Raw genomic sequence first — 24207 nt, forward strand, 5'->3', positions numbered from 1 at the left:
TCGGATCATCTCCTGATTGTTTGTGTTTGTGGCACAGTTTGTCAGATTTTGCTCTTCGACCATGAAATTTGAATAAAAATGTAGTTTTCTTAATTTATGTGACTCAGAATGTAAAAAACCACCATCTGTCACTCATGTGAATTAAACACACACGTGTTTAAATATGGACTCTGGAGAGCAGCTGGAGTTGTTGTCAAAAGTCCCTGAATTTGATCTTTTTTAGCTTTCGAGATATTCACGTTCAAGCACTCCGTCAGATTTCAATGTGTGGAACAAATGTTGTGAGAGTGGGCTGACGGCCATTTTTCAAGAAGACCTTGAAACGTATTTGATATATTGTTCTTTAAACTAACATTTCACAACACTCTTCATATAAATTCAAACTCTGTACCATAAACTTTTAATGGAAATCAGAGTGGGTGGAGCAGACAGTGTTGGCTGACTGGAGATGGACTGGTGGTAGAAGGACAGCAAGAAACCAGTTCATTTAATGAATATGCCAAATTACTGTAGCAGATGACACCAAGAGTTATCTATCCATGAAGCCAGATAACATAAATGTATCACCCTATTAGAGCACTTCGCTCTCACACTGCAGGCTTACTTGTTGTTCCTAGAGTATTTAAAAGTAGAATGGGAGGCAGAGCCTTCAGTTTTCAGGCCCCTCTTCTGTGGAACCAGCTTCCAGTTTGGATTCAGGAGACAGACACTATCTCTACTTTTAAGATTAGGCTTCAAACTTTCCTTTTTGCTAAAGCATATAGTTAGGGCTGGACCAGGTGACCCTGAATCCTCCCTTAGTTATGCTGCAATAGACGTAGGCTGCCGGGGATTCCCATGATGCATCGAGTTTTTCCTTTCCAGTCACCTTTCTCTCTCACTATGTGTTAATAGACCTCTCTGCACTGAATCATATCTGTTATTAATCTCTGTCTCTCTTCCACAGCATGTCTTTATCCTGTCTATCCTCACCCCAACCAATCACAGCAGATGGCCCCGCCCCTCCCTGAGCCTGGTTCTGCTGGAGGTTTCTTCCTGTTAAAAGGGAGTTTTTCCTTCCCACTGTCACCAAAGTGCTTGCTCATAGGGGGTCATATGGTTGTTGGGTTTTTCTCTGTATGTATTGTTGTAGGGTCGACCTTATGTTTGGAAGGCTGGATGGATATGTCATGGCCCCGCCCCCCTGTGAGTGCATCATGTTTTGGCACTGAGCTCGGCCTTCGTGCATTCGTGTGTTTACGTGTTCGTGTTCCTCTGGCGACCTGACAGCTGGATGTGGGGTCTGTCTCTGACATACTGCAGGTTCACATCTGTTTTTGGACCTGGAAGCTGAAAGCTGTTGCTTGGTAACCACATCACCTCATCTCACGGCTTATAAATCAGAGATTAGGAAGACTGACAAATCTCATTAGGACATTGCACTCCTCAAGCAGGTAAACAGGTTCATCACACAGGAGGCATGAAACCTCACCACCAGCTGCCCGCAGTAGACGACACATAGACGAGGGTCCGGCGTGGTGGCCCTGCAGGTGCCTGCGCTCATAAACACTTTATTTCAGATAAAGAGTGCGTGCAGACGGGGTTCAGTGACAGCTGTCCTGGAAACAGGGGGGAGGTTCAGCTCGGGGAAGGAGGAGACCAGCCTCCTTCTAGCAGGAGTCACATTTCACGCCACAGGAGGTCTGCTTCACTGTTTATTCACAGGGTAACGTGATAACGTCTGCCAGAGAGCGTTCAGCGATCCAGAATCTGCTTTTTCCAGTCAGGACACGATCGCAGCATCCACAAATCAAATCTCCATCCTTTCAGTCGGGTGGGTGACGGCCCTTTTTAGGAACAGCTGACAGTCTGGGCCGGACCATTTCCCCGGCTCACCATCTCTGCAGTAGACTGTCTCTGATTGGCTGTTGTAATAAATTGAGGGTGTGAACAGTTTCAAATGTTTCTGCAGGTCTGTCACATGACCAACACTTTGTGGTCAACACCGTAAATCACCTTTGATGCTTTTACGAGAACACCATTAAGGCACGAGTGCATAAACGGAGCCTCGTTGGCTGAAGCGGTCTCGTCTGCGAGAGCGCAGACACAGTGACGCTAACGAGGCCTCGCCATGATGGATGTGGACAGGACGGAGCAGAGGAGAGGCAGGCGGGTGGAGGACAGGCCGAAAGCAGGACTCTGGTTTCACATGATTAGATTTCCAAGATATTTTTAGGAGGTGTCCAGGGCTGGCTGACAGCGAGACGAGGAGGTCAGAGCGTTTCAGTAACAGGAGAAAAAAATCAGAGAGAGGAGCCTCACAAAGCCTCCTGAATATCAGCAACTCCCCCGGAGCAGCGCTGGCTTCTGATCCTGAGGAAAGACTGCTGTTTGCACACCTGCACCGCAACACCCGGCGGAGCGGCATCAGCCCACGTCTGCTCGGGTCTCATCTGTCGGACGAGTTTTCTAACTGCAACCACCCGGCTGCTGTTTGGCACTTTAGACATGTCACAAAGGTCAAAGGTCACTCTCCTCCTCCATCTCAGCAGGGACGCTGACATTCATCGAAACATTTTGATGTGGACGGGAGACTGCAAGCCGTTCACGTCTCCGTCATCACATGACTCGCAGTCGTATACGAAGCTCTCAGCTTCACGACCAGCGTCTCTGACATCACAGCCCTGAAGCCTTTCACGCCTTCCACCTGACCCACAGAGACCCCTCAGACCTCTGACGGTCACTGGGATGCTGTGATGGTTTTTCCAGAACGTCCCACAGAAGCTGAGCCGATGAGCTCTGTGGAGTCAGCTCGCTCGCCGCCGTGTTCCTGCAGGATGGCGGTGCACTGCAGACGGGGAGAGGGAGGACGTCACCTGTCCTCTCACACTTCCTCTGCAAGCTGGCAGGTAAGTAATGCACCTGGCCTCCTCCTTCCTGTGGCGGTCCCACTCACATGCTGGTCTGCAGCTCTGGCTGCAGCAGGATGAGACCAGGCTGGGATACCCCCACCACTCTTCGCCACGGCGACGGCGATGTGCCGGGCGATTCTTTCACAGATCGAAACGATGAGCGCACGATGTGAAAAACATCTTAGAGCCGCCGCCGGCTCAAAGATGTCTGCACGACCACGTCACCACCACCTCCAGCAAGAAAACAAAGCAGTGTGTGTGAGGCGTTTAGGGAACACCTGTAAAATGCAAACCTGGCAGTGAGTTATGAAGCGCTTGCGTTGATCAGCGGACCCTGAAACCACGGCGACTCTGTAGGAATGAGACTGAGTGTGTCCTTTCCTACAGCCGTTTCTTTTACTGATGACCCCTGATGACCTTTGACCTCAGGCCCTTCAAATAGTCCCGACAAGCACAGCAAACGGCAGGCGGGTAAACGGGTCCGACCTGTCAGAGGCGTCTGTTCGAGCCTCGCCGTGTTTGCGTGACCCTCTGTTAGCCGTGCGGTTTGTGTGTTTTTGAGGTCTGTGCAGTTTCGTCTCCTTCATCACGGCTGAGCTCGCCTCTGACACCGTCACACTCACAGCGCTGCTGCAGAGGAACACGAAGCAGGGCGATACCCCGGGTCCCATCACAGGCAGGGGCCAGCAGACGTGTCAGTGATGTCCCTGAACCTCGGTCACCTAAACCTAAATCCACGACCACAGCGTCCTGTCTGATGGAGACGTCACCGCCGTCCACGACCACAGCGTCCTGTTCCTGCTGCTTCCTCACAGCGTGTCTGACACACAGCGGGCTGCAGAGCGACCGAGTCTTAAAAACACTAAAAAAATGCAACACACCTGTGAAGAACATGCCATGTCTTCACCGCAGGTGATTAAAGCGTGAAAGGAACGGTGTCATGGTGATCTGAAGCGTGTCCCTGCAGAGCGCTCTTCCCTCAGCAGCTCACACTAAACACCCAAAAATGTCTGACATCACATTCTGACTTTTAAATTCGGGCCGAGTCTCCACGTCTCCACATCGGCCCAGGGGTCAAACCCTGAGCTCAGCCGCAGATCGGACGCCGGCGTGGTGAGACACGCTTTGAACACATTGTTCTGAAACACACGTACAGCAATGCAACACAGTAACACGTCAACACAACAACACTGCGGCGCTGCGTGTCGGTTACAGAAGCTTAACACTAGAATTCCTGAGCCTTTTTTCCCTGGTGCAAGTCCCTACTACTAGATTTACTGGCCTGCGCAAATTTGCGTAAATTCCCCCCGACCTTAACACCTCTTGGCACCCCGCTGAGATTTTCACAGGTTTTCAGCTCCATTGTTCTCCTGCTTTTGTTGTGCAAACACACCCTCCCCCAACCCCTAACCATGAGAGATTCAAGTTTTTCCTTCCCTGCAAGGCTACTTTCCTTCCTTACCTGCCTGCATGCCTGTCCATATATACATATATACAGACAGCAATAATGCTGTACATATATACATACAACATATATACACAGAGTTGTACATATATTTATATATTTATATAGCCACACCTTATATAATATGCATAAAGTCTAGTTATACACACAGACACATCTATATCATATATACACACACACACACACACACACATACACATATATATATATATGTGTATGTGTGTGTGTGTGTGTGTATGTATATATATACACACACACACACACACACACGTAGATAGATAGATATGTGTGTGTGTGTGTGTGTGTGTGTGTATACATACACCAATATTTTTGAATACATGTGTCCATATTTATGTTTCCAGATTGTTTGTATAGTGCACTTTCTATACCTTGCTCTGTCCACTTTTTTGCAATGACAATGCAGATTTTCCACTTGTGGGACAAATAAATGCAGATTTGCTGTGTGTGTGTGTGTGTGTGTGTGTGTGTGTGTGTGTGTGTGTGTGTGTGTGTGTGTGTGTGTGTGTGTGTGTGTGTGTGTGTGTGTGTTTGTGCAACATTGGCATTTGTTTACTTAGATCCAAGGCAGGCCAAACCTCTGTGTTACAACCTACATACAAAAGACAGACATTCACAATATATGGGTACACAAGTCTGTTTTATTTCAAAGTGTTTCAAACTTTGAAACGAACAGCTGTTCCCTACCAAGCATTTCTTGCAGCTGGCAACAACGGTCGTGCATTCAGTATAGTTGTGACTTCCGCAAAAAATGTGGTCAAAATCTCATGAGTAAGTTGAAGCATTTCTACCAGGCATTTCTGAAAGTTGTAACACAGAGGTTTGGCCTGCCTTGGATCTGAGCAACTCTGAGTGAGCAAATGCAAATGTGCCAGGCCTCAAGGACAACGGGTGGTTTGCACAACAAAAGCTGGAGGAGAAACAAGCTGACGACCTGTGAAAATCTCAGCAGGGGTGCTTAACACCTCGGGACTTGCACCAGAAAATAAAAAAGCCAGTAATTCTAGGGGGTGTTGGGTTTAGGGAAGTTACGCAAATTTGCGCAGGATAGTAAATCTAGTGTTAAATATCTTTGACACCAGCTGCAGAAACAGCACGTGCTGCTTCACCCATCCCTCTTTAACCGCCAAACTAGGACTGGGCGATATATCGAGTTTTTAAATATATCGATATATTTTTATACGAGATATAAGATGTGACAATATCCTTTATATCGATATAGTCTATGTTATGTTATAATTATACTTGTGGAGCCACTAGTTTGCCTCTCTTTCGTCCACTTGTGTCTCTACGCTGCGTTACTCGGCCTCGCCTCTCCTTCACTGAACACAGCTCCCCCTCCTCCCCCATCGCTTCACCTGCAGCAACGACAGGACGGACACGGCAGCTATCAAAGAGGAGCTGCTCGGTAAAAAGGAAACATTTGGAGATTACTATTTTAGTGCTGCAGCATGACGTTAACGCCATAACTGCAAATCTCTGTTAACGAGTTGCCACGGATCGCCCCGTGCGTGGGGCTGGACGGCGTTAACGAGCTAAACGAGCTAACCGGGCTAATGTGTTGACGCCCAAAATCCCAAAATTTTCTCGAAAAATCGACAGCGCGCCTTATGTATGAATTCTGCTTGTGCTTTCTGACCGTGAACCGATTTTATGTGGTACACGGCGCTCAGAAACCTTTCAAAAAGTCTTTTGGTACGACTTTGGTAAGCTACGAAGCCGCAGCATTACGGCTACCGAGGAGCCTCGCGGAGTGATACGTACTGTGCTTCACGCAGTGTTGCCAACTCCTCAGTAAGGAAAATCGCTATTGGCTGTCCTAAAAGTCGCTAGAAGTCGCTAAATGACGTCATCGCCTAATTTGCATAATTGGTCAGTCTAATATAATTGTAACCTACGTTGTTGGAGAGAGAAATACTTTATGTCTCTGCCACGATGTTGAGTAAAAAATGTCTTAAATGCATTTAGAGTTTGTTTAGAACTACAAATTACATTTTGTTTTAGCAATTATTGTTTTTTTAATGTCACAATTCCAACCCTGCTCCTTTACCCGGGCTTGGACCGGCAAAAGTGACCCGAAATAGGCACTCTGGTGGAGTTACTTTGTGTGTGTGTGTTTATAAGTAGTTTTAAACCTTGTGATCCACAAAACAGCATAAGAGTAAAAGAAGAACTGCCTGCGTTACAGTCAGTGCGGGAGCAGCGGCTTCGCTCATGCGCGATTCATTTGCAGTTTGGACGCATAGGTGTGAACATCTTCTGCCCTGATAGCAGCGGGGGGAGGACTATCCTCCGCCCGTGAGCGCTTTGGCACGGGTGAGGTGCCCACGGCAGCACCGCTGCTTGTTGAGAGTAGGAGCGATACGCGCTTTCACGTCAAAAAGTCGTCATAAATAAGTCTCCAATAACACCAGAAAAAGTCGCCAGATTTGTCGCTAGTCGCTTTTTAGAAAAAAAGTCGCTAAGTTAGCAACACTGGCTTCACGTAATATTACCGTATTGTGTGTGTATAAGGACCATAAATGGCACCTGTTCAGAGACATGGTTACAAAGAGGATTTCAAACTCCAGGCTGTCAGTCACGCAGTAGAAGTTGGGAACAGAGCAGCTGTGAAATCTGTCTTTGTTATTATGCTCAGCGTCTGTTAGTTTACATTTTGACTGCACAGTTGTGAGCTCTTTGTTATGCACAAAAACAACATTGTTTTGTTTTATTTATGGAGCATTATTATTTAATAAATGCTGATAATTTATTTCTGAGTAATTTTTTCTTGCACATCTATGCTGTATGTTAATAAAAGTGTCTGTGTGACATCTGGGACACAGCTTTGACTAAGAACTCTGTTCTTACTTTATGGCTTTAAAAAATATCGAGATGTATATCGTTTATCGCCATCCAGCTAAAGAATATCGAGATATGAATTTTCAGAATCAGAATCAGAATACTTTATTGATCCCTGGGGGAAATTATTTAATACAAGTCAGAAAAAAAAGAATACGTAAGAAACAAGAGCTAAACTAAGAGAAAAAGCAGGAGCGACTGTAACAGGCAGCACGCTGGTTGGCGCATGCGCACTCATATAATTTTGGGTCATATCGCCCAGCCCTACACCAAACCATCATCATTTCAATCCCTCCAACCGAGCTTTACTCACCCAACCCCACCCGTCACTCACAGAACACCACGACTCCCCCCCCCCACACACACACACCTGCAGAACAGCTCTGCTGCACAGTCACACCAAATGGCCTCCGTCACAAAGGTGGAAACAGTAAGCGTCGGCTTTAAAGGAGACGAATGGCGAGCACTGACCGGGGAAGGTTCGGTTCCACATCCTCGGGGTCACATCCTTCCCGTTCGGACGCTCGTTGGACGCCAACATGGACTCGTTCAAAGCGTGAGCGTACAGCATCAGGCCGTCATAAAAGCCTCCAGCAATGATGTTCATCTGCAAGAAACACACACAGGGTCAGTCGTTCACACACACACACCTCTCAGGCCTCTACCACTACACCTTGTGCGCACACAGGTGGTGTCTTCTACCCACACCTGTGATTTCTCTGCCGTTTCCTTGGTTACTACCGCTACAGTCTTGTGGCGTCCATCGGAGATGGCCAAACAACAACAACAACGCAGCACAGGTGGGGCTGGAAACCCAGAAACTGGACGGGTGGAGCTCCTCCTCAGCCGCTCGGACCGGCCCAATCCTGCTGCAGCTGCACGCTGACCCGGGAACAAACGCTCCAGGCGGTGCAGGATTTCATTCGTGATGTTTCCCTGCGAAACTTTAAACTGTGGGTCCGTCTCCGCCCTCCTGGCAGTTCTCTTTCACCTCTTTGTTTTTGTCGGAGAGACACACGCCGTCGTCTGCAGAGCGAAGTCAGCGTTGCTCGGCGTGACAGGATCAGCTCCTCCTCGCTGCCTCGCCTCTAATCACAGATTTGCATAATAATTTGATCTTCAGAGCTCAGAGTGTCAGCACCATGATGTTTAATGACATCACTTCCTCCAGTATCTATCACATCGCTGCTCTTTGTGCAGCAGCAGCGGCGCCTGACATGTTCCTATTAATCTGTCCGAATATCTAATCAGCCAGCGCTCCCGCTGGGAGTGAGTGCTTCAGGAAACGATGAAGAAATAGATGTTTCAGAAGCAGCCGGCTTCACGATTCGGCCTCAGGACGAGTGTGTTGTTCGCTCGTGGGCAGAAAAACGGCCCTGAAGAGGCTGCGAACGTGGCGTGGTTGCTGTGCATCTGCAGGGACCTGAACTCCAATCACCACTCATCGCTCTGCAGAAGAGCACACGGTGCCAGTAAGAGCAGGAAACTGAGGCTGCGACCACACAGACTCACAGACCTGGACAGCTTCAGTGCTTCTGATTGGATCTGGTCTCTCCAGAATATTTTCATCTCGCGGTTATTCATCGATAAAAGCGTCGAGGTGATTGATCTTATCTCTGTTCACTTTTTACTTTGTCATCATCTCGTTTTAATCAGAAAATTATTGATGTGTAAAATAAAACCTGCTGTCCTCACACGTCAGAGACCCACAGAGCCGCTTTATTCTCAGCAGCCGACACATCTGCAGCAGCTGTGTGGAGAAACAAGCTCCACCCCCCTGCTGGCAAAGTGTACCTAGTAAGGTGTCCAGTTTGAACACACACACACACACACACTGACCAGTGAGTCCTCTATGGTGTAGTTGAACATGTCCTTGGCGTCTGCCTTCAGATTCTGGACAAACTCCTGGTACTCGGGGTTCTGAGGCTCTCGGTACGTCAGGATCTTCACACTCTGGAAACCACACACAGATTTATTTATGGTTATTATGAGTCTTTGTTTCAACGAATGAGGACAGGATACAGCAACACGAGGCACATCACAGATCCATAATTAATCTTTTACATGTTTTTATAAGAAATCAGATAAAATATTTATGTCCAGTCAAACTCGGAGCCAGTATGAGCTTCCCCTCACATGAAACAGGAAGTAAACACGTGCTGTGAGGAAGACGCCTGACATCAGAGCTTCAGCTGCACAAATCCACACACTGTACATAAAAGATGGATGACGGCACCATACAGGAGAAATCTGCTCTCTCTTTCTAGTCCCTGTCAGGACTCTTGCTGCAGCATTTTGGATTAACTGAAGGCTTTTCAGGGAGTTTTTAGGACTTCCTGATAATAATGAATTACAGTAGTCCAGCCTGGAAGTAATAAATGCATGAACTAGTTTTTCAGCGTCGCTCTGAGACAGGATATTTCTAACTTCATCGAGCACGTCCAGGTTGAAGGGGCTCTGTGGACTTCCTGCTCCATAGGGGGCGCTGTCGAGCTCAGCAGAAATGGTTCCACCTTTAGATGTTTCACAGGTTTTCTCCTGCAGTAAACGCTTTTTGTTAGAGACATCACAGCACTGTGAGGTGCTTTACAGCGTCCTCCATTTTGGTTTGGGGCGTGAAGCGAGCAGCCTCCTGACAGCGTCGCCTTTACCCCGCTGCTCCTCCTGCACACCTGCAGCTCCTGCTGGGCTTTAGCTGTGGAAACGGGCACCTGTCCTAAAACCTTAACAGCACAATCAGCACGCGTTAGCAGCATGCTAGTGTTTTATGGTCAAAATTAGCTTCACTGAGAGGAACTGAAGGAGGAAGAGTGCTTTTATCCAGGCTGGATTCATGGACGCTAAAATCCAAAGTCTCTGTTTAGCTCCGCTTTGATCTCACAGCGCCCCCTAGGTGAACTGCAGCTAACTTTTCACTATGATTAACAGGAAGTGAACAGAATGAAGGTTCATCAGGATCCTGCTGCTGACGTGGAGCTGAAACATCGTTTTCCCGTGACTCCTCCCCAATGAACCGTCCCGTCTCAGCCGGGAGTCGCACCATTGCTCAGAAGGACACACACACACACAGCCTCCTCCCTGCGCACAGAGATTCCTCCAGATTCTCTGAGTTTGCTGATGACATCATGCTGTGTCGATGATGTTCACAGCGAGGAACGTGATTCTGAAACAGGCTGGAGAACCTCTGAGATGACCATGTGACCGACCTGCTGCGAGCTCACCTTTAAATCTTCCTCCAGCTGTTTCTCTTTAGCTCGCGGACTTTTGCAGATCTTCTGTGTTTAAATGTTTGACATACTCTCCGTCATGAGTAAATGTGCGCTGATGGAAATCATGTTTCTCTTCACTCGTTCACTCGTGCTGGTGTTTGAGGAGGCAGCAGGTGGAGATCACGCTGGAAACTTTGGGCTGAATTCAGCTGAAGCTCATATTTATGATATGAAGTCAGGCAGAGATTTGGGTTAATCACCGTAACCTTTCCTCATGATTACAGCGCCCGATCTGCTTGCATGATTACTCCATAACGAGGGCGAGCCGTGAGGACGCACGGCTCTCCAGGTGCAGCTGCAAGTCGTCAGCAGTCGTCAGATTAATGAGTGTTTCTTCCTCTCACACCACTGAAGGATGTTTAAAACTGCAGCTACACGCTGCACGTGACGAGCGATTTAAACAGTTCCTCGGATTCCTGCGAGGAGCTGCGAGAACAAACACGGCGAGGTCTGTGTGCAGCACACTGGAGCTCTACAGTCTGAACACACAGAGCCCAGAGCTGCACAGTAAATCCATCCAATCATTTCACTGCTTTACAAACTCCACCCACCTGACTCTGCAGACAGGAGGAGGAGTTTCGGGTCACCTGAGACCGACCTATGACCTATGATGTACACTAGCAGTCAAAAGTTTGGACACAGCTTCTCATTTAATGGTTTTTCTTTATTTTCATGACTATTTATATTGTAGATTCTCACTGAAGGCATCAAAACTATGAATGAACACTCAGATGGAATTATGTAGTAAACAAAAAAGTGTGAAATAACTCAAAACATGTTTGATAATTTACATTCTTCGTAATATCCACCCACTCTATCCTCCATGAGCTTCATGAGGTCGTCTCCTGAAATGGTTTCCAACAGTCTTGAAGGAGTTCCCACAGATGCTGAGCACCTGTTGGCCCTTTGCCTTCACTCTGTGCTCTGTCTCATCCCAAACCATCTCCATTGGGGTTAGGTCAGGTGACTGTGGAGGCCAGGCCATCGGGCGCAGCACTCCATCACTCTCCTTGTTGGTCACAGAGCCCTTACACAGCATGGAGGTGTGTTTGGGGTCTTTGTGGTGTTGATAAATCAATGATGTGATGGTGTGTTGCTGCAGGATGCTGTGGTAGCCATGCTGGCTCAGTGCGCCTTCAGTTTTGAATAAATCCACAACAGTGTCAGCAGCAACGCCCCCCCACACCATCACACCTCCTCCTCCAAGCGTCACAGTGGGAACCATGCATGTAGAGACCATCCTTCACCTTTCTGCATCACACAAAGACACAGCAGGTGGAACCAAAGATCTCAAATTTGACCTCATCAGACCACAGCACAGATTTCCACTGGTCTGATGTCCATTCCTTGTGTTTCTTGGTTCAAACAAATCTCTTCTGCTTGTTGCGTTTCCTTAGTCGTGGTTTCTCAGCAGCTGTTTGACCATAAAGGCCTGATTCACACAGTCTCCTCTGAACATGTAGAGATGTGTCTGCTACTGGAGCTCTGTGTGGCATTTATCTGGACTCTAATCTGAGGCTGGTGACTCGGATAAGTTTATCCTGAGCAGCAGAGGGGACTCTGGGTCTTCCTTTCCTGGGGCGTCCTTATGTGAGCCAGTTTCATCGTAGCGCTTGATGGATTTTGTGGACACATTAAAGTTTTAGCAATTTTCCAGACTGACGGACCTTCAGTTCTTAAAGTAATGATGGACTGTTGTTTCTCTTAGCTGATTCCTCCAAACCATCAACGTGTCTTTTAGACCCCATTCCTACAACACTGCTTAAAGAAGTCCTGCCATTAATTAATGCTTCAATCTTAAATATGATCAACCTATCTCTAATAATCAGCTATGTACCACAGGCCTTCAAGCTGGCTGTAGTTAAACCTTTACTTAAAAAGCATCTCTAGACCCAGCTGTCTTAGCTAATTATAGGCCAATCTCCAACCTTCCTTTCATATCAAACATCCTTGAAAGAGTAGTTGTCAAACAGCTAACAGATCATCTGCAGAGGAATGGCTTATTTGAAGAGTTTCAGTCAGGTTTCAGAGCTCATCACAGCACAGAAACAGTTTTAGTGAAGGTTACAAATGATCTTCTTATGGCCTCTGACAGTGGACTCATCTCTGTGCTTGTCCTGCTAGACCTCAGTGCAGCGTTCGATACTGTCGACCATAATATCCTATTAGAGCGATTAGAGCACGCTGTAGGTATTACAGGTACTGCACTGCAGTGGTTTGTATCATATCTATCTAATAGACTCCAATTTGTACATGTAAATGGAGAGTCCTCTTCACACACTGAGGTTAATTATGGAGTTCCACAGGGTTCAGTGCTAGGACCAATTCTGTTTACATTATACATGCTTCCCTTAGGCAGTATCATTAGAAGACATAGCATACATTTACACTGCTATGCAGATGACACACAGCTCTATCTATCCATGAAGCCAGGTAACACACAGCAATGAGTTAAACTGCAGGAATGTCTTAAAGACATAAAGAACTTTCTGCTTCTTAATTCAGATCAAACTGAGGTTATTGTACTCGGCCCTGAAAACCTTAGAAATATGGTATCTAACCAGATTCTTACTCTGGATGGCATTACCTTGGCCTCCAGTAACACTGTGAGGAACCTTGGAGTCATTTTTGACCAGGACATGTCCTTCAATGCACATATTAAACAAATATGTAAGACTGCTTTCTTCCATTTGTGCAACATCTCTAAAATTAGAAATATCCTGTCTCAGAGTGATGCTGAAAAACTAGTTCATGCATTTATTACTTCCAGGCTGGACTACTGTAATTCATTATTATCAGGAAGTCCTAAAAACTCCCTGAAAAGCCTTCAGTTAATCCAAAATGCTGCAGCAAGAGTCCTGACAGGGACTAGAAAGAGAGAGCAGATTTCTCCTGTATTGGCTTCCCTTCATTGGCTTCCTGTTAAATCCAGAATTCAAAATCCTGCTCCTCACATACAAGGTCTTAAATAATCAGGCCCCGTCTTATCTTAATGACCTTGTAGTACCATATCACCCTATTAGAGCACTTCGCTCTCACACTGCAGGCTTACTTGTTGTTCCTAGAGTATTTAAAAGTAGAATGGGAGGCAGAGCCTTCAGTTTTCAGGCCCCTCTTCTGTGGAACCAGCTTCCAGTTTGGATTCAGGAGACAGACACTATCTCTACTTTCAAGATTAGGCTTAAAACTTTCCTTTTTGTTAAAGCATATAGTTAGGGCTGGACCAGGTGACCCTGAATCCTCCCTTAGTTATGCTGCAATAGACGTAGGCTGCTGGGGGATTCCCATGATGCACTGGGTGTTTCTTCTTCACTCACTATGTGTTAATAGACCTCTCTGCATTGAATCATATCTGTTATTAATCTCTGTCTCTCTTCCACAGCATGTCTTTATCCTGTCTTCCTTCTCTCACTCCAACCAATCACAGCAGATGGCCCCGCCCCTCCCTGAGCCTGGTTCTGCCGGAGGTTTATTCCTGTTAAAAGGGAGTTTTTCCTTCCCACTGTCGCCAAAGTGCTTGCTCATAGGGGGTCATATGACTGTTGGGTTTTTCTCTGTATGTATTATTGTAGGGTGTACTGTACAATATAAAGCACCTTGAGGCGACTTTTGTTGTGATTTGGTGTTATATACATAAAATTGAATTGAATTGATTGGTTCTTGCCATAATATGAATTCTAACAGGTGTCAAATAGAGCTGTCAGCTGTGTACGAACCTGACTTCTGCCCAACACAACTGATGGTTCCAACCCCATTAAGAAGAAACTCCACAATTGAACCCTGACAGGCACACCTGTGAGGTGAAACTATTTCAGGTGATGACATCATGAAGCTCACTGAGAGAAGGCCGAGGGTTTGCAGCGCAGTCAACACAGCAAAGGGCGGCTACTTACAGGAATCTAAAATATACCGCGTTCCAAATTATTATGCAAATGATATTTTTCTCTGTTTTTCCTAAATAGTCGATTCAAATGACAGTCAGCATAATTTTTGAGTCATCAGACATTAGAGTATAATTCAAATGTTACTGAACAAATCTCCCAGTGAAACCAGTGTTTTTCAAAAACAGAAAACTTAAAATGCTCTGTTCCGAATTATTACGCACACAGAGTTTCAAAAGATTTTATAGGTTGTAGAGAACTGAAAATGGTCATTTGTTGAATTTGCAGCATTAGTAGATCAATTTTACTGACATCAAAAGTTATTTCAATCAAAAACATCTTAACAGGTCACCTTACATATTAACACAGGACCCCTTATTTGATAGCAGTTTTACAATTCTTGCATCCATGGAACTTGGAAGTTTTTGGAAAGTTTCTACTTGAATGTCTTTGCAGGATGTCAGAATAACCTCCCAGAGCTGCTGTTTGGATGTGAACGGCCTCCCACCCTCACAGATCTTTTGCTTGAGGATGCTCCAAAGGTTCTCAGTAGGATTGAAGTCAGGGAAGAATGGGAACCACACCATGAGCTTCTCTCCTTTTACGCCGATAGCAGCCAATGATCCAGAGGTGTTTTGTCTCTTTCTACCATGGAAGAAAGCGGTCAGTCAGAAAGTCCACATCCTTTGCAGAGTTCATTTTCACACCTTCAGGGACCCTAAAGGGGCCGACCAGCTCTCTCCCCGTGATTCCGGCTCAAAACATGACTCCACCACCTCCTTGCTGACGACGCAGCCTTGTTGGGACATGGTGGCCGTCCACCAACCATCCACCACTGCATCCATCTGGACCATCCAGGGTTGCGCTGCACTCATCAGTGAACAGGACTGTTTGAAAATTAGTCTTCATGTAGTTCTGGTCCCACTGCAGCTGTTTCTGCTGTGAGCATTGGTTAGGGGTGGCCGAATAGAAGGTTTATGCACAACTGCAAATCTCTGGAGGATCCTACAGCTTGTTGTTCGCAGGGCTCCAGAGGCACCAGCAGCTTCAAATATGTGTTTGCTGCTTTGTAATGGCCTTTTAGCAGCTGCTCTCTTAACCTGATGTATTTGTCTGAAACCTTCATCATTGTGCCTTTACCTGCAGGAACCCGTGTGTGCTCTGACTCAGCCACAAAGCTCTTAACATTATGGTGATCACGCTTAAGTTTTTGTGAAATATCTGAGGTTTTCATTACGTGTCCAACACATTCAACTATTTCACGCTTTTCAGCAGCAGAGATCATTTTTCCTTCCTACGTTGCTTGAAAATTGTGGTCTGCTTAATAATGTGGAACATCCTTCTTTAGTAGTTTTCCTTTAATTGGGCTCACCTGGCAAACTGATGATCACAGGTCATCCAAAGAGCTCTGAGACACAATCCCATCCATGGGTTTAATTGAAAAACAACTTATTTAATCTTTATGACACTTAAACACAATTTGCATAATAATTTGGAACGCGGTGTATAAAACATATTTAGTTATTTATCATTTTTTTCTTTGCTACATATTCCACATATCTTGCTTCGTATATTTAATGTCTTCAGTTTGTATCTACGATGTAAAAATGTAGTAAAAATAAAGAAAAAACATGAAATAAAAAGAGTCAGAGATTAATAACAAGTATGATTTAATGCAGAGAGGTCTATTAACTCTATTAACTAGTGAGTGAAGAAGAAACACCCAGTGCATCATGGGAATCCCCAGCAGCCTACGTCTATTGCAGCATAACTAAGGGAGGATTCAGGGTCAGCTGGTCCAGCCCTAACTATATGCTTTAGCAAAAAGGAAAGTTTGAAGCCTAATCTTAAAAGTAGAGCGTGTCATGTATCACGTATGATGTATGAGGTTCATGTGGAGTCAGCTGCAGCCAGGAGAGTCTGGTTTCTTTGACCGACCTCCTCCTGGATACTGATGCCATACCTGGAAGGCTTCCTTGGCAATAGCGTCCTCACGGTCCCCGCGGCGCCACGGCTGGCGGTGTTCAGATTTCAGGCTGTCGGCGAACACGTCGAGATAGAAAAAGACGTACTGCTCGTGAGTGAGATTCTCCCGCCTGAACTCAACCATCAGCTTCCTGAAGACGTCAGGAGAACAGCAGACGAAGACCACTGAGGAGGAGAGAGAGGAAGAGTCACAGATGAAGATCAGAGTCAGCCCACAGCGCTCGGTGCAGCACAGACCTGTGGGTCACCCCCCTCTGCCTTCATGGCTGAGCTCACCTGCTCCACACCTGCTCTAATGTCCACGCTGACCAATAAAGTCGCAACGACACTCCTTAGACTCAGGGGCGGAGCTACTGTGGTGGCATGGGTTGGCATGTGACACCCTAAAATAATGTACATAAGCTACATTTAACATTAAATATATAAATTGCAAAAATGAATGTATAACATAGCCCCACCCCTCACCCAATTAAAATGTGCCTCAGTCCATAGCATCAAAACAGCTTTCTTGTCAGTAGCAACGCACACCTATGATTGTGTCAGAGCAGAGTTTGAATCAACACCAGGTTTTAGATTTCAGCACAAGTGGTTGATTGTTACACTCTGGAAATGGAATGAAGGTGAGTGTTATTAACCCCAATAAATCATGAAGAACAAGGTTTACATTCTTGGTGAAAAATATCTTCATGATAGATTTCTGCCATTTTGTGTAAATGTAAGCATGTAACAACTTGGTTATTTCTAATAAAAAGTGTGGAACGCACACAGTGGGGTTTCCTGTCAGTCCATGTCAGCAATGAGCCGCGTTCACCACGAGCAGCAGCTGGAACATGATAGGTAGGTATTTCTGTGTGGAACGGCGAGGACGCTGCAGGTGTGTTTGTGAGAACCTCTGTGAGGTCCTGAGGATGGTGGCTCAGGTGGAGCTGAAGGTTTATCAGACCATGATGGGCGTCAGAGCTGCGCTGACCCTGGGTTCAGGCGGGTTCGTTACCATGACCCGGGGTATGGCTCTGTGTGAGGTATGCATTCACGCCATCCATCCATCCATCTTCTTCTGCTTATCCGGGACCGGGTTGCGGGGGCAGCAGGCTAAGGAGGCTGAGCAGAGAAGCCCAGCACTCCCTCTCCCCAGCCACCTCCTCCAGCTTGTCTGGGGGGACACCAAGGCGTTCCCAGACCAGCTGAGACATATAATCCCTCCAGCGTGTCCTGAGTCTGCCCCGGGGCCTCCTCCCAGTGGGACATGCCCGGAACACCTCACCCAGGAGGCCCGAACCACCTCAACTGGCTCAGTTCAATGTGGAGGAGCAGCGGCTCTACTCTGAGCCCCTCTCAGATGGTCAAACTCCTCACCCTATCTCTAAGGGAGATAGGAGTAAGGGAGGAGGAGGAGTAAGGGAGAGGAAGCTCATTTCCACAGCTTGTATCTGCAATCTTGTTCTTTCGGTCACTTCCCACAGCTCGTGACCATAGGTGGGGGTAGGGACGTAGATCGACCGGTAAATTGAGAGCTTCATTTTAAAATCAGCTCCCTCTTCACCACGACGGACCGGTGCAGCGTCCGCATCACTGCAGCCGCCGCACCAATCCGTCTGTCAATCTCCCGCTAACTTCTCCCGATGAGATTCTGAGACCACCGATGTGAAAGCCTTCCACCACTTGGCTACGAACAGAATCGGTACAAAGGGCAGCTCTCTTTGCTCCTGCAAAGGTTGTGTAAGGATCAAATGGCCCGTAGAAGTGAGCCAGACACCACATACTCCTGAAGCACCTCCCACAAAACACCCCGAGGGACACGGTCAAATGCCTTCTCCAAGTCCACAAAACACATGTAGACTGGTTGGGCAAACTCCTGTGCACCCTCCAGTATCCTTGAGAGGGTACGTGCTGGTCCAGTGTTCCACGACAGGACGAAAACCATGTTGTCCGTCCTGTATCTGAGGTTCAAGTATAAGGACTCTCCTTTCCAGCACCCTGGCATAGACGTTCCCAGGGAGGCGGAGGAGTGTGATCCCCTGATAGTTGGAACACACCCTCCGGTCCCCCTTTCTTAAAGATAGGAACCACCACCCTGGTCTGCCAATCCAGAGGTACCGTCCCTGATCTCCACGCAACATTGTAGAGGCGTGTCGACAGCCTTACAACATCCAGAGCCTTCAGGAACTCAGGGCGGACCTCATCCACCGCGGGGCCTCAGTGACCCCAGCCCTGCATTCACGCCTACATCACATTTAGTGGGCCGTAACAGAAACATAACCAGTTGCACTTTCATATGTAAAATTAATAATGCCCCTCCCCCCGTCATGAGCATGACCACTCTCAGACCCACACCGTCACCCAGTGGTGCCAGCAGGTCAGCTCTGAGCATGTGCAGAGGAAGCTGACTGCTCACGGTGAACACATCGCTGTGGATAAACTGACTGTTTGTGTTCTTTTCTCCTATTCATGGCTTTTCCAGGAGCGTGGATGCTGGAGCCACAGGAAGTCTCCAGCGGCATGATGACATTCCTCGACCCTCCCCCTTTGTTTCAGACTGTAATAACCTCTGAGCAGGAAGTGACCCTGAAAGCACGAAAGCACGCAGCTGAAAGCTTTCAGAGGCCCAGCTCAGAGAAACCCAATACCTGTGTGTGTGTGTCTGTGTGCGAGTCTGTGTGTGTGTCTGTGTGTGTGTGTGTGTCTGTGTGCGAGTCTGTGTGTGTGTGTGTCTGTGTGCGAGTCTGTGTGTGTGTGTGTGTCTGTGTGTGTGTGTGTGTGTGTGTGTGTCTGTGTGCGAGTCTGTGTGTGTGTGTGTGTCTGTGTGCGAGTCTGTGTGTGTGTCTGTGTGTGTCTGTGTGCGAGTCTGTGTGTGTGTGTGTCTGTGTGCGAGTCTGTGTGTGTGTGTTTGTGAGTCTGTGTGTGTGTGTGTGTGTGTGTGTCTGTGTGCGAGTCTGTGTGTGTGTGTGTGTCTGTGTGCGAGTCTGTGTGTATGTGTGAGCGTGTGTGAGTCTGTGTGTGTGTGTGTGTCTGTGTGCGAGTCTGTGTGTGTGTGTGTCTGTGTGCGAGTCTGTGTGTGTGTGTGAGCGTGTGTGAGTCTGTGTGTGTGTGTGTGTGTGTGTCTGTGTGCGAGTCTGTGTGTGTGTGTGTGTGTGTGCGCGTGAGTCTGTGTGCGCGTGAGTCTGTGTGTATGTGTGAGCGTGTGTGCGTCTGTGTGTGTTACTGTCCTCTACCTGCAGTAAAAATGCTGAACTAAAAATATCCCTGCATCTACATCTCTGATGTGTAGATGTTGATCAAGAAAAGCTTTTCTTCCATGCATATTAATGCCACACACACACACACACACACACACAGACTCAGACACACACACACACACACAGACTCAGACACACACACACACACACGCTTTCACACACACACACACACACACACGCTTTCACACACACATGCTCACACACACACAGGGTTAAAGGTCGTTCCTGCTTAGCAATGACTGAATAAATGACTAAATGAATCATTTACTGTGTGAAAGGAGAGCTGTTCAGTGCTCGCAGAGGGATCAGCTGGAAGTGAGCTAAATCAGCTTTCAAAATAAAAGCATCCACCCATCCATGCCTCTGTAACGTCAGAAAGACTTTCTGCAGTTCTGTGGAACAATAAGTGCTTCCTTAGTGCTTCCACAGTCAGCAGAGGGCAGGTGCTGCTGATGCTGATTAAAGGATCATCAGCAGGTGTGAGCACCTTTAAAAATGAGCATGTTTCTGCAGCACTGAGGCGTGTTAGCACGATGCTGAGCAGTGATATGAGAGAAGCACCTGGTGCTTTCACAGGAAAGATTATGAGACTACCTCCAAACAATCTGCAGCGAGAGCGATCCATGAAGCTCCATCTCAGACTCTACAGAAGGTTAAAGGTCATGAAAGAACATCTGAGGTTTGTAAAACTGCGTCTGAAGAAAGCAGCAGACTTCAGGAACAGGCGAGAGCAAAGTGAAAATATCTGTCCAAGACTCACAGCTGCTCAAATGCATGAACCATGCATGTAGAGACCATCGTTCACCTTTTCTGTGTGAACGATTCTCAACTTATTAACTTGTGATTTCTGAGGCTGGTGGCTCGGATGAGTTTACCCTCAGCAGCAGAGGGGACTCTGGGTCTTCCTTTCCTGGGGCGTCCTCATGTGAGACAGTTTCATCGTAGCGCTTGATGGATTTTGGGGACACATTCAAAGTTTTAGCAATTTTCCAGACTGACTGACCTTCAGTTCTTAAAGTAATGATGGACTGTTGTTTCTCTTAGCTGATTGGTTCTTCCATAATATGAATTCTAACAGTTGTCAAACACGGCTGTCAGCTGTGCACCAACCTGACTGCTGCACAACACAACTGATGGTCCCAACTGCATTAAGAAGGCAAGAAACTCCACAAATGAACCCTGACAGGCACACCTGTGAGGTGAAACCATTTCAGGAGGCTACTTACAGGAATCTAAAATATAAAACATATTTAGTTATTTATCATTTTTTTCTTTGCTACATATTCCACATATCTTGCTTCGTATATTAGAAGTCTTCAGTTTGTATCTACGATGTAAAAATGTTGTAAAAATAAAGAAAAAACATGAAATAAGAAGCTGTGTTCGAACTGGTTGCATAAAATCTTCATGTGAGAGTACTTAATAACACAAAGTCTTAACTCTCCTTCTGATTGGCAGAGACTACTCAGGTGACCGAGCCAATCAGCGTCCACATCAAACATAAAGCACCATGTAATGAACCCAAATTGACCAAGAAAATGAACGGAGGAAATCCACGTCTGCAGGAGTTCAACCATCTCTGCTTCAGAGCAGAAAACTCACCAGGTTTCACGCTCCGCCCCCTCTAACAAGGAGGAGGAGCTTAACAACGCTGTCTGAAGGGCAGCTTTGTGTTTGGACAGAGACGGGAAAAAACCAGGACTTCACCGATGTTTGTGACTCCGGTTGCTCCTGCCGGCTGTCGGGGCGAGTCTTCGTGGGTTTCCACAGAAACGGCGCTCTGTCGTTTCCTGTCTGGGTCAGGAGGACGTGATGTAAGGTAGATGTGTTTGTATCTGCCTGCCGACACAGTGGCTGCATTAAATAACCACAGCCTCGGGTTTTTCCTAACTGAAGGAAAACATCAGGTTAACGAGCGCTCTAAGCTCGCCATCCTGCTGACGCATGCGGTATCCTGACCCTCCGCTCAGAGATGACGCTGCCATTTTAAATCTTTCCTGATGGCTTCACTGTGCTGCGGTCAGCTCAGAGCACTGCAGGCAGTCAGAGCTGACATCTCCGTTTACTCAGCAGCAGAGCGCAGGCCGAGCTGCCGCCGCTTCACCAGCTCGCCGTCTGCATCTGAGCGTGACCTCGCAAGCAGGAAAAGGAAGCTTCACTCTGAGGAAACGATGGAGTCAGAGCCTCATCCAGCTTCTCGTACTGGCACTGGTTTCCTTTGAGGTCAGAGGGCCGCGCTCCTCCTGTGTCAGGTTTCTGCTGCTTCCTCTTTCAGGACATGCTAAGCAGAAATCCAGGCTGCAGATGCAGACAGACACAAGCGTTCACCTCTGCATGACCTCTACGTCCACATTCGGTCTCAGGCCTTTGTTAATATGTGCATGTGTGCCCGGTGTGGGTCCTGCAGCTCTTTTACTCTAGAGGTGCTCTGCAGGCTCCTGCTGTCAGCGTCACACATACCAAATTGTCCTGAATCCTTTTTTAGCTTTTTATTTCTGTACTGACGAGCAAACTTGGAAGCTTCGGGACGACCAAGCAAGCGATGGTCACAGTCAGAGGATCCCTGCAACTCTTCCAGCTGTCCCAGAATTCCCGTGCACATTCAGTTCTGCACTGGGCCCTCCGGTATCAGCTCCATCCGAACGTGAGCCTTCATATAATCAGATCCAACAGGTCGCCGTGCCAGTGGGTTAGGGTTACCCTAGGGTTACCCTAACCCACTGGCGTTTAAACCAGGCTGAAGCTGAGACGCTCAGGAAAAGCTCCAGAGCGTTCCTCTGAGTTATGTACGGCTGAAGGCTTTCAATTCAATTCAATTTTATTTACACAGCGCCAAATCACAACAACAGTCGCCTCAAGGTGCTTTATACTGTAAGGTAGACCCTACAATAATACATACAGAGAAAAACCCAACAATCATATGACCCCCTATGAGCAAGCACTTTGGTGACAGTGGGAAGGAAAAACTCCCTTTTAACAGGAAGAAACCTCCGGCAGAACCAGGCTCAGGGAGGGGCGGGGCCATCTGCTGTGATTGGTTGGGGTGAGAGAAGGAAGACAGGATAAAGACATGCTGTGTTTGTTGCCGTTAATGCTGAAACTTTCTCGTGTAAACAGGGTGATCCTCCATCAGGTCGTCCACTCTGATCACTTCCTGTTACTTCACACAGAGTGGAGAAGTTCCTGTTTAAAGAAAAGCGCCACTGGGGTTCACACATGGCCTAAAGTCGAGCAGACCGCAGATCACATGACCTGTCAGGTGATCAGGAGCACAGACAGAGGTCACAGCTCAACGATGGATGTCTAAAGTCACACGAGGTCAGACCTACCAGCTGTAATCACCCATCGTACTGAAGAACACCTGTGCAGGAGGGTTGAACAGCAGCCTTCCGATTGGTACATGAGCCACCTGAGTCGCAGCTGCACCCACCAGTCTGAACGTGCCCCTTCACAACAGTAACAACAACAGGTTGGTGGTTGGTGTCTGAACCCCCGTTGGCAGGCTGCCACCAGGTGGTGCGGCGCCGAAACAACACAAACGTGACATCATCATCGTGACAGCTCAGGCTGAGCCTCCCTGCACAGATCTGATCGCCGATCAGCTGATTTTCCAGTGCACTCAGCTCCACGTCTGCAATCGGTTTCCAGCTCGGCGCCATGACATCATCCAAAGTGAAGCAATAAATTTGCGGGTCGCCCTCCGCCCCCTCCCAGCCCCTCACTACTGACATTCCAACATATTAATCTTTAACCACTGCCAGATGGACAGGAAGCAGCAGAGTGGGCTAAAGCACGTCCTCGTGGGTACGTTTGTTCAGATGAGCTGCTTGCTTCATCACCATGGCGACGGCACACGGAGAGCATAATGTCAGAGGATGTTTGAGCCGCAGTTCGTTTCTGACCAAATGGTGGCTTCAGGAGTCCAGAACCGCCAGAACCACCTTGGTCCGCTTCCTGCAGACATCACCCAACGTAACGACGAGAAAACGCTTCCACGCTGTAGGAAGTCGCTTTCAGAGCGACTTTGACCAAAAACAGCCGCACGCACATACAAATAAACACACTATGTATGTTATAAATTGACTGTACAGAAAAATTAATATTAAATCAACTTTGCTAAAATTATGTTGAACTGTAGTCTACTCTGGTCCCGTCCCCAATCGGGGAGGGTAAGAGCCATTGCAGGGGGGGCGCGGTATGAAAAGGAAAAAAAACAAAACGCTTGGACACTGCTAGCACGGGGCTCCCACACAAACGCAAAGCAGGAGATGAAGCATCGCCAAATATGCTTCCAAACAACTTCATTCTAAGCCAAAGACTAGAAAATATGGTGAAGCATATCTTCCCTTTGGCTTCACCTGCACAAGTGCCGAGGTAGGTCTCCCTGCAGAATTGGTTTTCCCTGCGTCGGGAGCAGCGCTGGGCTCTTCAAATCACGGACAAACAGTATCCCACATTCTTGATTTTTAGTTCACAAACACTTAATGACTAACTACTCCTGACATTTTGGAGATGTTAGCTCTTTATACAGTAAAGTTACAGTGGGATACAAATAATATCAGGCTGATCCTGCCACGATTTGTTCCCTCGGTTCAAATCACAGACAAACAGGATCCCACA

The 24207-nt window shown here is 47.3% G+C and overlaps 1 protein-coding gene across 2 annotated transcripts in view; it reads right to left on the reverse strand.

Annotated features, from left to right (window-relative positions):
* LOC134636037 (atrial natriuretic peptide receptor 1-like) overlaps positions 1 to 24207 on the reverse strand; it is a 63749-nt gene that overhangs the window by 30713 nt on the left and 8829 nt on the right. Inside the window, exons 1-5 of one of the 2 annotated variants that reach the window (XM_063485789.1) lie at positions 16817 to 16872; positions 16628 to 16734; positions 16329 to 16516; positions 9055 to 9168; positions 7687 to 7822 (exon numbers count right to left, since the gene is read on the reverse strand). In XM_063485789.1, the coding sequence (XP_063341859.1) occupies positions 7687 to 7822; positions 9055 to 9168; positions 16329 to 16475 (397 nt within the window). In that variant the 5' untranslated portion in view covers positions 16476 to 16516; positions 16628 to 16734; positions 16817 to 16872. Of the gene's footprint in view, positions 1 to 7686; positions 7823 to 9054; positions 9169 to 16328; positions 16517 to 16627; positions 16735 to 16816; positions 16873 to 24207 lie in introns of those variants that run through there. The other variant, XM_063485788.1, reaches the window with a different exon arrangement.

Source organism: Pelmatolapia mariae, linkage group LG10_11 (assembly GCF_036321145.2).
Source record: "Pelmatolapia mariae isolate MD_Pm_ZW linkage group LG10_11, Pm_UMD_F_2, whole genome shotgun sequence".
NCBI classification, from domain to species: Eukaryota; Metazoa; Chordata; class Actinopteri; order Cichliformes; family Cichlidae; genus Pelmatolapia; species Pelmatolapia mariae.